This window comes from Antrostomus carolinensis, unplaced genomic scaffold (genome assembly GCF_000700745.2).
Source record: "Antrostomus carolinensis isolate BGI_N321 unplaced genomic scaffold, ASM70074v2 scaffold14431, whole genome shotgun sequence".
Lineage (NCBI taxonomy): Eukaryota > Metazoa > Chordata > Aves > Caprimulgiformes > Caprimulgidae > Antrostomus > Antrostomus carolinensis.
The window spans coordinates 26,987-40,955 of NW_010293569.1; the positions used below are offsets into that span (position 1 = coordinate 26,987).

The 13,969-nt window shown below is 37.4% G+C and overlaps 1 protein-coding gene across 1 annotated transcript in view; it reads right to left on the reverse strand.

The window, feature by feature from the left end:
- The window catches only part of FBXL5 (F-box and leucine rich repeat protein 5), a 24,101-nt gene extending 10,812 nt beyond the window's left edge, over positions 1-13,289 (reverse strand). The window contains exons 1-8 of the mRNA XM_010177328.1: positions 13,076-13,289; positions 11,154-11,249; positions 10,176-10,359; positions 7,704-7,886; positions 5,119-5,244; positions 4,090-4,238; positions 3,805-3,887; positions 734-1,456 (exon numbers count right to left, since the gene is read on the reverse strand). Of these exons, the coding sequence (XP_010175630.1) occupies positions 734-1,456; positions 3,805-3,887; positions 4,090-4,238; positions 5,119-5,244; positions 7,704-7,886; positions 10,176-10,359; positions 11,154-11,249; positions 13,076-13,210 (1,679 nt within the window). The 5' untranslated portion in view covers positions 13,211-13,289. The remainder of the gene's footprint in view (positions 1-733; positions 1,457-3,804; positions 3,888-4,089; positions 4,239-5,118; positions 5,245-7,703; positions 7,887-10,175; positions 10,360-11,153; positions 11,250-13,075) is intronic.
- Positions 13,290-13,969: the final 680 nt, after the last annotated feature.

Genomic DNA, 13,969 nt, shown 5'->3' on the forward strand with positions numbered 1-13,969 from the left:
TCCAGCCTCACCAGTGCCCAGTACAGGGCCATGATCCCCTCCCTACTCCTGCTGGCCACACTGTTTCTCATACGAGCCAGGATGCTGTTGGCCTTCTTGGCCACCTGTGCACACTGCTGGTTCACATTCAGCAGTCTGTCAACCAACATCCCCAGCTCCTTTTCCACCAGGCAGCTCTCCAGCCACTCCTCCCCGAGCCTGTAGCGTTCCATGGGGTTGTTGTGACCCAAGTACAGGACCCAGCACTTGGTCTTGTTGAATCTCATAAAATTGGCCTCAGGCCATAGACCCAGCCTGTCCATAAATTATGTCATTATCCAAACAGGTTAAATGAGATGTTACTCCAGTTGTATAAAGTTTCAAACGCACTGACAGGCATAATGAAAAAAAAATATCAGTGAATGAACACAATTTCCTAATAAGAAATCACTAAAGATCAAATCTAAAAGTGTCACTACTGCTTAGAACAACAAATTCACAAAAATAATTAATTTGGAGGATACATCTAAGTTCGTTGTTTTGGGTTTTTTTAAATCCCCAAAGGAAAAGCTGGAGAAAGTTTTCAGGTCTGCTACTATAAACACCTGAAGATGCAAAGAGCACTTAAAACTTACCAGAGTTTCTTCAATAAAAATGTTTCTAGCAAAGCTAGGCAGATTCACCCCAGAATGACTCAACAAAAAAATCAGAAAAAAACATAGAGCACCAAAATAGCTCAAAAGTGTCTTCTCACCTGAGAGCACGGTCTGTGATCTGGTAACATCCAGACAGACTGAGAAACTGAAGAACTCGTGCAGTCTCTTCATCTGTTTTTTCACTCCCAGAGTACGCAGAGTCTTTTTTCTCTGACTGCTTAGTCCTTGCTGGTTTTTTACACAGTGCAGAGGACTCTGGAAGTGCTCGAATAGTTCTTAGTGCTGTCCCAGCACAACAAAATGAGTGACCGCAGTAAATCAAGTCAGTAGAAGCACAGTGCTGCTGCCACCCTCTAGTCCTTAATCCATAAATGTCTCTACTGTAGCAAGATGCAGAACAACTAATATGGGATGTTGGTTCCATAAGACAAAATCCTTCAACATTTCTGTGTCTCCACTCTGCAGCATCTTCAATGTCAGCTAAGTCATCTGCATCCAGCACCCACACGTAAGCAGAATTGAAGTCTTCTGAGCCATCAGGTTTAGTCCAATGCTGCTCACTATCTCCTCCCTCAATGAGGTTTTCATTGTTGATTTCACGCAAACAATTATACTTCCTGTTGGACTGCAGAGTAACCTCTCTGTTTTTCCACAAAGTCTTAGCATTCCTGTTCCTGCAGCTTTTCAGAATACCTCTGTTATGGTGAGTTGATATGATACCCAGTGCTCTGGAAATCCTCTCTATAGCCACATCTGTGATTTTCTCACATCCAGACAGATCAAGGTGGCGGAGATTTTGGCAACAACCAACTGAAGACCAACTGAAATAATGGAAAAAAAGTGGTTTGTTTGGTTGGTGACTTTTTTTTACTTTTTGTTCAGAAACAGGTGTTAAGGCTAAATATACAAAAGAACATTTCATATGTAAAATACTTATATTAATTCACAGACTATTTAAAGAAAAGACCCCAGAGAGGTTAGATTTGATACCCCAAGAGCTGTAAATATGCCTAGAAATATTATGTCTGAAGGAGTGTGAAATGAGTCATGAATCAGTAACAACTTGTATCTTTTCCATATATACTGAGACTTAAAAGGTGGTCAAATTTGCCATACATTGAACAAATTTTCAAGTAGTAGATAAGACTGCAAACAAATACATATGTGACAACAATTTCAAAAAGTAGCTTCTGTTGTATATAATGCAGTTACTAAAAGCCATGTAAGTTACTAGACATCACAGCTCAGAAGGCTAAAAAATATTAACTTACTGAAATAGCAAATTTCACTCCCTCAAAAAAAAAAAAAATCTGAGATGTAATATTCAGTTCAAAGTATTTCAATAGTTGTAATGTCTAGCATTTGAGTTCTCTCAGGCTTGGCTGTTTATACATACTGAAATCTCAGTGCACTTAGATGATACACCCTCCTGTCATTTCCCATTTATTTCAGAGACAGTAACTGGATTCCTGAAACACACTCCGTGTACAGTATTAATTATTCCATAAGTGACCAGTATTAGAAATGGCAATGAAATCAGACTTTTTCATAGTAGCAAAACTTCACCTCTTCAGTCCTATCTTTTTCAACTGAAATAGAAATCTGATCTACAGCAATATTGTTACGTTATTGCTATAAAAGTATATAGTTGATTTAAATTACCTTTATCTACCCACAGTTAATGCTAAAATCATAGAATGGTTTGGGTTGGAAGGGACCATAAAGATCATCTAGTTCCACCCCCCCTGCCATCAGCAGGGACACCTTCCACTAGACCAGGTTGCTCAAAGCCTCATCCAGCCTGGCCTTGAACACTTCCAGGGAGGGGGCATCTGCAACTTCCTTGGGCAACCTGTTCCAGTGTCTGACCACCCTCACAGTGAAGAATTTCTTCCTAATATCTAATCTAAACCTCCCCTCTTTCAGCCTAAACCCATTTCCCCTTGTTTTGTCATTAACTGCCCTTATCAAAAGTCCCTCCCCAGCTTTCTTGTAGGCCCCTTCAGGTACTGGAAGGCCGCTATAAGGTCTCCCCGGAGCCTTCTCTTCTCCAGGCTGAACAGCCCCAACTCTCTCAGCCTGTCCTCATAGGAGAGGTGCTCCAGCCCTCGGATTATCCTTGTGGCCTCCTCTGGACTCGTTCTAACAGGTCCATGTCTGTCTTGTGATGGGGCTCCAGAACTGGACACAGTACTCCAGGTGGGGCTTTACGAGAGCGGAGTAGAGGGGGAGAATCTCCTCCCTCGACCTGCTGGACACGCTTCTCTTGATGCAGCCCAGGATACGGTTGGCCTTCTGGACTGCAAGCACACATTACCAGCTCATGTGGAGCTTCTCAACCACCACCACCCCCAAGTCCTTCTCTTCAGAGCTGCCCCGACCCAGGTGCAGGACCTTGCATTTGGCCTTGTTGAACTTCATGAGGTTAGCACCGGCCCACCTCTCAAGCCTGTCAAGGTCCCTCTGGATGGCATCCCGTCCCCCAGTATTTAAAACATTAGCTATCATTTCTTTCCATAAGTGATTACTTATACTTACAGCAAGCCAAACTCATTTTTTGAGTTACAAATTGGGGTGTTGGAAATACAGATACATGAGGAGTGGCAAACAACTTTAAATTTCCCTGGAGACTGATGAAAGCTCACAAAGACCAATTTCTGAGCCACAGAAATTCTGCAAGGCTTTTATTTCAACTAAAAGTTCTTGCAGAAGCTATGGAGTGTTGTTACTAGCAACCATGCTGGTGAAATTTTCTGTGTTAACACATAAAACTCGAGAGCACTATATGAAGAAAATGTCGAACACTGAAACTGAGTCCCAATACCAGCTGTAGCAGACCAAGAACTACCATAACTGAGTGACTCTATAAAATCTACAGACAACTTCAAGTTGTTAACACTAGAACAAAACACAATTATTGTTATGGACAGCTATACATTGCTAGGTAATACATATCCAACAGAGCATTTTAAATGGCCAATAAGAAGTCACATGTTTCACTTGCTATTTCATTGATTTGTTATTCTGGTTTAGTTTTTAATTATGTGTGAATCCTGAAAGTGATTTCTCTATTTCTCTCTTTCTTGGCATGGGACTAAGACACATTTGAATGTTTTCCACCTCAGAAAGCTAGATTTTATTTTTTTTAAGGAAACAACAATTATCTAACCTTTCAAATGCAGAGTCTGAAATATCAGTTTGAGTGAGATCTAAATATTCCAAGTTGGGGCAAACCTCCAAGATCTGTCTAACCTGGAAAAGGAAAGGAAAATAATCAGTAAAGACACAAGCCAATAAAGGCTGTACACAGTGTTCAGGTGAAAAAAACAGGAATTAACATTCTCTTGAAATGCAACTTGTTTTCACTACCCACGTGTTTTTAACCTGAGCACATCAGTTATTAATTGGAGGCTGCACAGCCACAATTATTAAATATCAGTTTCAAGTTACATACCATTTTGCTAGACACTGCAGAACTGTAGGCCAATACTAATGTCTTCACTGAGGAGCCTACATGTGGGAGGACATTATGAATTAAGCCATGAAGTAAACGTTTTTCCATTTGTGCTATATTAATGGCAACAGAATCTTCAGCTGCTTCTTCTGCAAAATAAAACCAAAGAGAAAGACTTAAAATATGCCTTGAGAAATTTGGAATTCATATTGCCACAAGTTATCAGGAAACTAAAGAAAGCTTAATAAGGCATAAGTTTCAGAAAGTACTTCAAACTTCTGCTGAGTTCTAGCTCAGTGTACTAAAGCCTCACCTTTAAAAACTATCTGCTTGTCTTTCTGACAGTGCTGAAGACTTTGACTCCAATAGCAAGTAAAAACAGTAAGAGTCTTAACAGAATATTATCATTAAAGGACTTGGAAAAAAAAATACTACAGCTTACGTACTGCTCATAGAAATACTATCTCACAGGCATATCATAATCCTGGGATATAACAGCTTAAGACAAATTTTAAATTAAGCCTAGAATGCACTAAGATGCAAGATGATTCATCCAATCCTCCTGAAGAGATGAAGCCTATCTTTTACTTCCTTCCACATGTCTCCATAGCAATTCTTCTACCTGCACTCATGTTTGCTCTCTCGCAGAGGAGTTAATTCAGCTCATTTAAATCAGCTGCCTGTTTCTCCCCACTTCTGCCCCCCATTCCCCTTTTTTTTCCACCCAGCTGGGAGTCAGCATCAGATACAGATGAGGAAAAACAGCACTCCTTTCAGGAGCCTTAAGTAGTTGCTAGACAAAACTTCCCAAGTTTTTTTACGGTGGAAGCCTACTGGGCTTAATAAGCATTTAATCTAGATATAGCGAAACTATTATTGCATTTGTCATTATTTTAATGTACTAGTATCAACTATGATAAAATCTGTATTTTAAACTGATTTTACAGAAAAGACTCAATCTTATACATTTTTTTTCTTATAGGTATGTAATCTTCATGAAAAAATTCACCAAAATTGCAATTTACCTACCAGATTCATCTATGTCAGCATCTTCATCCCATTCCTGGAAAGCACGACTTTCATCTTTTCTATTTTTCACCCATTCCTCATCAGGTTCTGTCTCAAGATCTGCTGCAGGACCACTATACCAATCACCTACTCATCCCCACAAAAAAGAAGGAAAAGAAAAAGAAAAAAAAGTTAAAACAAAGTTCTCATCACTGCAGAAAATAGTAATGATAACTTCTCAGTATACTGTAATCTGGCCTAAATATATAAATGAATTTTGCATTCATCTCAACTAAGGTTGGACTGAATGTTGTTTGATCTATATTTTAAAGCTTCAAAAGATTCCTGGAACAGTTTCAGTACTGTTGCAGAACTCAAAGCCTATTATGGTATTCTGAGACACGCCTGTTGTCCTTCTGTTCTTAGCAGAGACCAGTATGATTGCAAAAATAACAGAAACGATATGGAATATTGGGACTGCGTAAGTGCCGAAGTAGGTAAACTAACCATCAACTTTTAGTGTAACACTTGGTTTAAGACATTTGTGTTTTCCTCATGAACCTCACAAATATACAGTCAACCAGGAGATATTTTATTAGCCTGGTTTTAGTCATTGCACTCGACAACTCCAAGATCAAGAAACCCAAGTTACAGAAGTAGCCTACTTAGAACAGCTATACAATACTCGATCATAACGTATATACGACCCAAATCTAGATAATCATTTTCTACAACATCCAGATGAACATTAATATCAGCAACAGCTCCACTGTTTCAGCTGACAGGGCATCCCCTCTCTCTGAGGGTTACTGCACAGGCATAATTTACTCAGGTACATCATAGTGTTGGGCCCCACATAAACAGGTCTGCTGCCTCCCTCAGCATAAACAAGCTTCAAACAGAAACACCTTATTCTTCTGTCTCACTAGTGGGGGATCCCACTATCTCCAAAGCAAGAGCAACCTTGTTGAGTGGTATTTAAAGGAACAAGGTTTCTTATATAAGTAACACAGTGACAATGAAATCCTAATTGACTGTCAACCAAATGTAAAGCAAAAGGTTTCAGTAAAATTTATCTTCTTTAACTTGTCTTTATAATACATAAAAAGCCTCAAAAGCCCTCACCCTATTGAGAGGAAAATAAAAGTTTAAAATTTAACTATGCCTGTAGTTTTATGTTCCTTTTTTTCCCCCCTCTGGCAGTAAATCCTATTTAAGAAGCTTCCACCCAGTTTAGAGCACTTCTGCACAAGCAACTGTAGTAGGGCAGACAGTACGTCATGAGACCAGCTTCCTGTTGGGCCAAAAACAGGTTCAGGAATAAGCCATTTTAAGCAGCCGCCAATTATCTTTTTTGCATAGCACTGAGTTAGAGACACCTAGGTTCTAGATGAAAATGAAAAATTAACAATTTAGACTCCAAAACCTCTCCTCTCTACTCAGATTTTTGCAGCTCAGGGACCAATTAGTATTTTCAGTAACATTTATCCAACTAAAAAAAAATAATTCAGACCCAGAAGTCATTTAACTGCCCTCTGCCTTGTACAAATTTTACAAGCCATAGAGGGACACCCATAAAGAAGTTTTTAACTTTTATGTATCTCAAAATTTAAGTTACATATTGTTTGCTTTTTCACTTAAAATCTTAAAGACACATAAAATACAGCTTAATAAACAGCACCAATTGTCTGCTTTTTACTCAGCTACACCGACATGACAGCAATTGTGAAGCCTGCAATGCCATACTCCAGTGATTGTTTAATTCTCACATAACTATGGACAAATATAAATAGAAAAATTTAAAGCTACAAATATACTCTGATAACTCAATGGAATATAGATTATTTTGTCTCTTTGAATAGGTACTTTTACAAAGATTAGGCATCTCAATAGGAAATTTTAATTAACAGTAGAGTTTGAGGAACAGAAGATATACCAAACCACTTAGTCCTTACTGCAGTAGAAGTTATTGAAGTAATATATCTGAAGAATCAATACTAAAACTAGCATTCATACAGTTTTTATTTGAAGTTTGAGTATAAAAAGTAAGAAAGTATTGTGAGGGAATATTAGAACTCCATTTATTTTAAACTTCCATTCTACAGTTAGGTTTGAACCACAAGACAGACCTCTCGGAGGAGAGCATACTAGTCAGGAACTAACAAAAATACATTGGATTTCTACCTAGTAACCTAATAAAATAAAAATATTACTAATACAGGGGTAGCAACATCATTCATAATTCAAAACCCCTTAGATTCTTAAATCATAATTAAGATGGTGTATTAGTGACTATACTTTTTAGCATCCATACATGCAAAGAAACCTCAGTAAAACTAATCAACAGTTTCTATACAAAAGCTACTCATGAGTTACAACCAAGACAACTTTTAGTTTCTTAATTCTACAAGACAGAGGTATTCTGCGAATTTTCAACATTTAACCAAGTTTCAGGGCACTATCCTTGCCAGAAGGGTACACCCTTCCAGGATGCTCAGCTGTCAGGTTCATGGTACATGACAGACTATACTAAAATGTTCCCTTCTATAGACTCAGAAATGCTGATAATTGACATGCTTTCAAAGGAAGAATGAACTTTAACTTACCTCTGGCCCAGCGAACAGGGTAAAGATGTTTCCACAGAGATCCAGTTTTAGCCAACTGTGACCACTCAGTGCTTACTTGGCTACACTGACATAACTCTTGGGGATTAAGGTAACTGAAAATGGTCAGCATTACTTCAGGAGGAAGATTATTAATATTTGTGGTGTGCCCTGTTACTTCGGTTTCTGAAACACAGAAAGTGTGTATTAAGTAAAGCACATCCTTAAAGCTTTACATAATAATACTGGAACTCACATTTTTACTATGGCAATGAAAAAATAGTGTCTGAAAGATTTTAAACAATTTTTTGGCAAAATAGTTGGAAAAAATAGGTATTGCTTTGGCTTTAAAATGCTTTAACTGTAACACCACCTTAAACAAGAGCAAAAAAAATTAAGCTCAGTTTTTCTCAGCTGGTTAGTTTTTTTCCAACACTAACTCCCTAAGAGTCCAAAAAAGCCCTGGACAAAAGTAAACTGCTGCTACTCAACTACAGTAAGATGAAAGCAGTATCTGCCATAAATGAAATGCTTTAAAAAATGCCTTATGTCACAGATGGTATATATACCTGCTATGCCACATTCCCAGGAAACAGTACTAGCACACCGAGTCCACCAGCTGGGACCACTCTCACTGAAAGCACTCAACCTCTTGACTGGGACACAGAAAGAACTCCACACTTAACTCTTTGCAGCTGTCTATATTTTATTTTGAGCTTAAAACACAAGCACAGACAATTAATTTTAAGTTCTGAATGGTGACAAGGCATTCAAGTTGGAAGGTAATACTAAATTAGGTTAGAGACTAAAATGTGACCACTGTAATTAAGACTTCAATGGATGGCAGTAGGAACCATCTCCAAGAGCTCTCCCTTATCACCATAGTACAGAGAGAGCTGCAAACTCTGTAAAACAACAAATTCAGGGCTTTGGTTGGTGGTGGGTTTTGCTGTTTTAAGAAAATTTTTAATGCTTTAAGGGACAATTTATTCAGAAAAAAATATTTCTAAAAGTTTTCAGGAGTCCTTAGAAATAGCAGGTTTCACAAATTAGTACGCATTACTTCTAAAGTTAGGACACAAAGTATGTAAGGCTTTACAGTGACACAATGATCAGGTTTCTTTTTGCAAAGAAGCTTCAGAAGCATATGTAATGTAAACTTTACCCTGTGATAATCTGTTGCTACTTCAAAAAATACAATTAAATACAGTTTCACTTGATGAATCCATATATAATTATTCATACACCTGGCAAGTCATTGCAGGTAAACTACAAACTAAAATGCAATTAAAGCTGCACAGGACTGCAAGCCGTGTTATTTTCTTCCATTTTTAAAAAACAGATGCAGGACACATACTTTGCTGTCCCTGAAGTCTAGAACACAACCATGGCAGAATCACTACTGTCCCAAAACTGCTATTCCAGCTAGGCTTAACAGCAAGTAATGCCATAAGGCTACTTCTGTCACATTCATCTGTTCAGACTCAATAGTACTTCACATCATGGACTATGATCTTTCCTGAAGGCTTCACCTGGAGGGCAGAAAATGACCAGTTCAGTAGTTTAGAGAAGTCAAGTTTCATAAAAAAAAAAAAAAAAAAAAGCTTACAGAGTAGTTTTTAACTTTTTTCCAGTGAGAGCACGGCATCTTATCAACACCACAAAATCAGTTCATGAGGGCTTGCTTTACTTATCAGTTTCATATCCCAGTATTACACTTTTGGTACATTAATTCCCCTTCTTTGGAGCATCAACTCCCCTTTGTTAGTTAAAAGTGAAAACTGTAAACAAAGGCAACAGACTGCTTCAACAGTCATAAAACAAGCCTGAAGTGCACTTCAGTAGTTATCCATTTATTCCAAGTTTCATCAGGAAAGGTAGTTACAGATGAATGCAAATTAAATATCCACTTCTAGAACACACGTTTCATCTGACCTACTCACACACTGCACGGATTCATTCCCTTGCATTACTCCACACACACAGTTTCTTCCTTTCTGATTCCTGAGAGGCCCAGAGAAGTTAAGTAGTGGAGCTGGGGAAGGGGAGTTGTTTTTAATTTGAAATATTGTCATTGACTAACTATTCTATTTTATTAAACCACCAACAGAAAACCTTACAAAGCAGTCCTGAAAACCCAAGAATTAAATGCGGGGTCCGCAAATAGAAAATGTAATTTCAGTGGAAGTATGGAATTAGAAGTTAATTATCATTTCTGCCTGTTTACTATATCAAATATTAGCACGGGAGGGAAGGAAGAGGAAGCAGGTTGAGAACATGTAAACAGTGAAGTACTATCTACATTACAACCTGCCAAGACAACTGTAAAGTTCCTGAAGTTTCAAAAGTGGTCTGAAGAAATACCCATTTTATAAAAAATATTTTATCTGCCCATACATAACTTTAGGTATGTCACTGCTGTGGCTTTTTAGATAAAAACTGCAGTTTTAAAGTTACTTTAATTAGATGTTTCACCTTGATCTGCCTTCTCATCCACCGAATACTTAAAGACCTTCTGAAGCTCTTCTGCTTGATTCCACTTACTAAGACCTCTGAATTCTGCAGCCTCCTTCTGTGAGCAGTGCTGTGCAATTACTTTCTTCTTAATATCTTTCAATTCTTCATAAGTAAAGTATTCCATCAACATTGGCTGAAAAACCTAAAGCAAAGAAAAAAAAAAAGTGGTGCTGATGGAGACAGTCGATAATGCTACACAGACCCACCAACACAGAACTTCCTGTTTCAAATGCTCTCCAAGTCAAACGTGTCATACATTAAGTGAACTTCAGGACAGGACCATGGAAGTTTTGAGTTCCAACCCCCTCTGCTTGCCAATGGATCACTGCACAGTCTCAGGCAAGACTGTTTTCCCCAACAGAAAAGGGAAGTGATTAAAGTTGCTTAAACTATATAACTTATCGAGTTACTCACATGGAAGGCAAACTGACAAGGAAGAAAAAACATGAGAAAAGATCTCAGACAGACTTTGGCAGATTTACTCTCTCCAGAAGATGCTTCCCAGTTTTTGGATACCCATAAATCATCAGACTGGCAGTACTAGTCTATGTTTCAAATATAGGTCAGAGGCTGTTTGGGAGTGTCAGCTTGAGTCATAAAGCACTGGTATACAGGCCTTCTCTTTTTAAGTTTTTCTAGACATCCCCTTAAATAACTACTGGCTGCAAACAAACCCCAGCCCCAGTGGTTTTTTGTTATCAATTTTTTAAAGGACCAGAATTTTCATCATAAATTTTCAATATATTCACTGTTTCAGCATGTGTCACTTTGCAGTCAGAGAACAGAACAATGACACCACAGTCCTGGAAGCCGATTGGCATAGTAATAAAAACATAGAATTGTGAAAAAACTGAACCTCTAAGCCCTTTGTCTCTATTCAGTCATTCCAAAACCCAAGGAAGATCAGCATAATGTTTGAAGAAAAAATTTACCTACCTCCTCCTCCTCTTTCATATGAGGAAGGAAATCCCTGGTAAAGGCTTCCAGTCTCTCCTTCAGCTGTTTCGCATAATTTAACTGCTCATATTCATTCTGAGAAGAAAGCAAAGATTTAACTATTGCCTAATCTTGTCCATTCATTCAAGGATTGAATTGTTAAATAAACCAGTGTTTCAAAGTAAAGCCCATTATGCCTTCCCCATGCAGGCAGCACGTTTGCTCTATTTCACAGTAAGAATGTCTTCACTTGCAAAGTTTCGTGACAAGCCGACAGTCCATACTGGCCTGTTATTAAGCAGAACAAAGTATTCCCTTCCTGCCTGATTCTAGTTTATTTTGTTATCAGATATGAATTAACTTGTCTAATCACATTTTTACTTTGGAGCAAAGACTAAAGTCTGCCAATCTACCACCTCACACAAAGTTCAAAGTAGTAACAAAGTATTTGCACGTTCTGCATGAGAAATATTCTAGGATACAGCAGTTCCACTTCATCTTTTAACTGCACACATTGTACATTAATTGTTCTACAGTTCTAGCTTCCAAATTAGAATCAGAATTTAGTCAGAAATGCTCTATAGATACTCACTTTGGAAATGGAAAGAACTCTTGAATAAAGATGTAACTGACTTTTGAATGTTAAAGTTGGACCAATCTATCAATTTTTTAGCTTCTTCTCTGTGCCAGTAATAAGAAGCCGGTTCTGAAGTCTGCCCAGTAATTGCAACATACTGAAGTTCCTCATAGCTCTTACAGTAAATGATGCAAGTTTTTCTTGTCAAACTTCTAAACATCAAAAAATCTTGACTATTACAGAAAAAAGCTTAAGCCACCAGTTTAAATTAAACTAATCGCAATCTCAGAAAAAGTTAAACAATTAACATATCTGAAGAGATAGAGAAATCTGTCTTTCCACACCTAAGAAGTCAAGTAACAGAGTAACATTAGCATCCTACCAGAGAAGGTATAACACAAAGCCAAGTGTTAAATGTCCCCTCTCTTTCACTTTCCTTCATTGTCCAAACCATTAATGGAAACCACTTGAGACAAGTTTTAATGTTTCACACGCACAGGGGGAAAAAAAATTATTTGTGGGATTGTCAGGTTAAAAACAGCCCTAGCTAGTAAAAGAGAATTAATCAATTGCATATTTAGTATTTTTCTTACTGCAAATATGGACCGTGCAGACTAGCAACGTAATACGGGATGACAAATTATTACTGGAGACCATAGTTCTTAGCGTGCAAGAAGGGGGAGTTGAGCTGGGTACCCCACACAGAAGACACAGCAGAATTAAAGTAGGATTTGACTGGACAAAAATTTAACAACTTTAAGTTGTGAAAAAGCCAGCTGGAGAAATAACATTTAGAGTTTCTTGAGGACTGGAACATTAACAGCATTACTGAGCAACAGATTACTGGAAGGAGTACATGACTCTCTAACAGACCAGAACAATGCCTTTTTTTTTTTCTTTTTTTTTTTAAGTCTGGTAATCATCCCCATTTGTGACAATAATACAATGCTATGTGCCACAAAAAAGATACTCTGTGTTTCCTAACAAATTAATAAAAAACATTATTTCTATAGTCAGAAACTGTTACAATCAATTAGCAGAGCAGTATTTGTATTTGAAATTTTCATGTTGTCGCTCCAAAACACCTCCAATTATGCAGTGATGGACTTCTATCAAGAAATCCACTTCTGAAATTAATTTTTACTAGGTATTTAGTAACTGTGATGAATGGAAAAGATTTTGCATTTTGGACTGGAAAGTTTTCACTCCTCCGTCAAGAAACCACAAACGTTTCTTTTTCCTCCTTAATTTATTTGTAGAGAGCATTAAGAGAATTTGAAGCAAACTAATAGGCAATCACAGCATCTTTTCCTCAGGACACAAGCCCTTCTCATAGTCTACTTACCTTGACATTCTTTAACCCTTTCTCAAAGAGACTAAGCATCTCTGAGAGTTTGTTGTCCGAGTGCACATTGTACACTGTCCGGCTACGTTGCTGAAGTAAACCAATGATACACTCATTTTCAATCTGCTCATGCATTTTAAATTCCTTGAATGTGGCATAAAGGGACTGTAGAAGAGCCCGAAAATCATTGTTGTTGGAGAAGTTGGTCTTGGAAAGCTAGAAGAAAGAAAAGCTCATTGAAAAAAAAAAAAATCAACAAAAATAATGTAAAGGTCAAGTTAAAACCTAGAAGCGGCATTAGGCTCCTGTTATTTATTGCTCCCATTACTTATAATATAAAAGCTGAAAACTTTCAGTTTTATAAACAAAACTGGCAAAAATAAAAATTTAATTTGCAATTTGAGCAACTCACTTCAAAGACATCAAAAATTAGAATGAATGCTTTTAATTCCAATCTTCAAGATAAAAATCAGAGATTCAAGTACATAGATAGGAAACTAGTCTCCTACTTGAATAGTTACTTTCCCATAATTTATCTAATTGGTGCATTAAAATATAATCTAATACAACGTCTTCCAGAAGTGGGCAGAATTAATATTGGCATTTGAATACTACAGATTAATACTTGTATAATATCCCTATTAATATGACTTTCGAAATTATTCACAAAATTCATAATTATTTTCACCCTCATCACTGACTTGTCATTTGATTTTTATTTCTTAATAGAAACTGAAACAAATTCTATATAAAAGCCTCAAACTTGTTTTAAAACTTTCAAAAAATCATTATGCATGGTCATTTCACGTACACGTTCCCTCTTACAGGTCATTAAAATAGTTAGTTGTTCACACTCAAATTCCATTAACCCCTCAAAATATGTTAACAGAACAG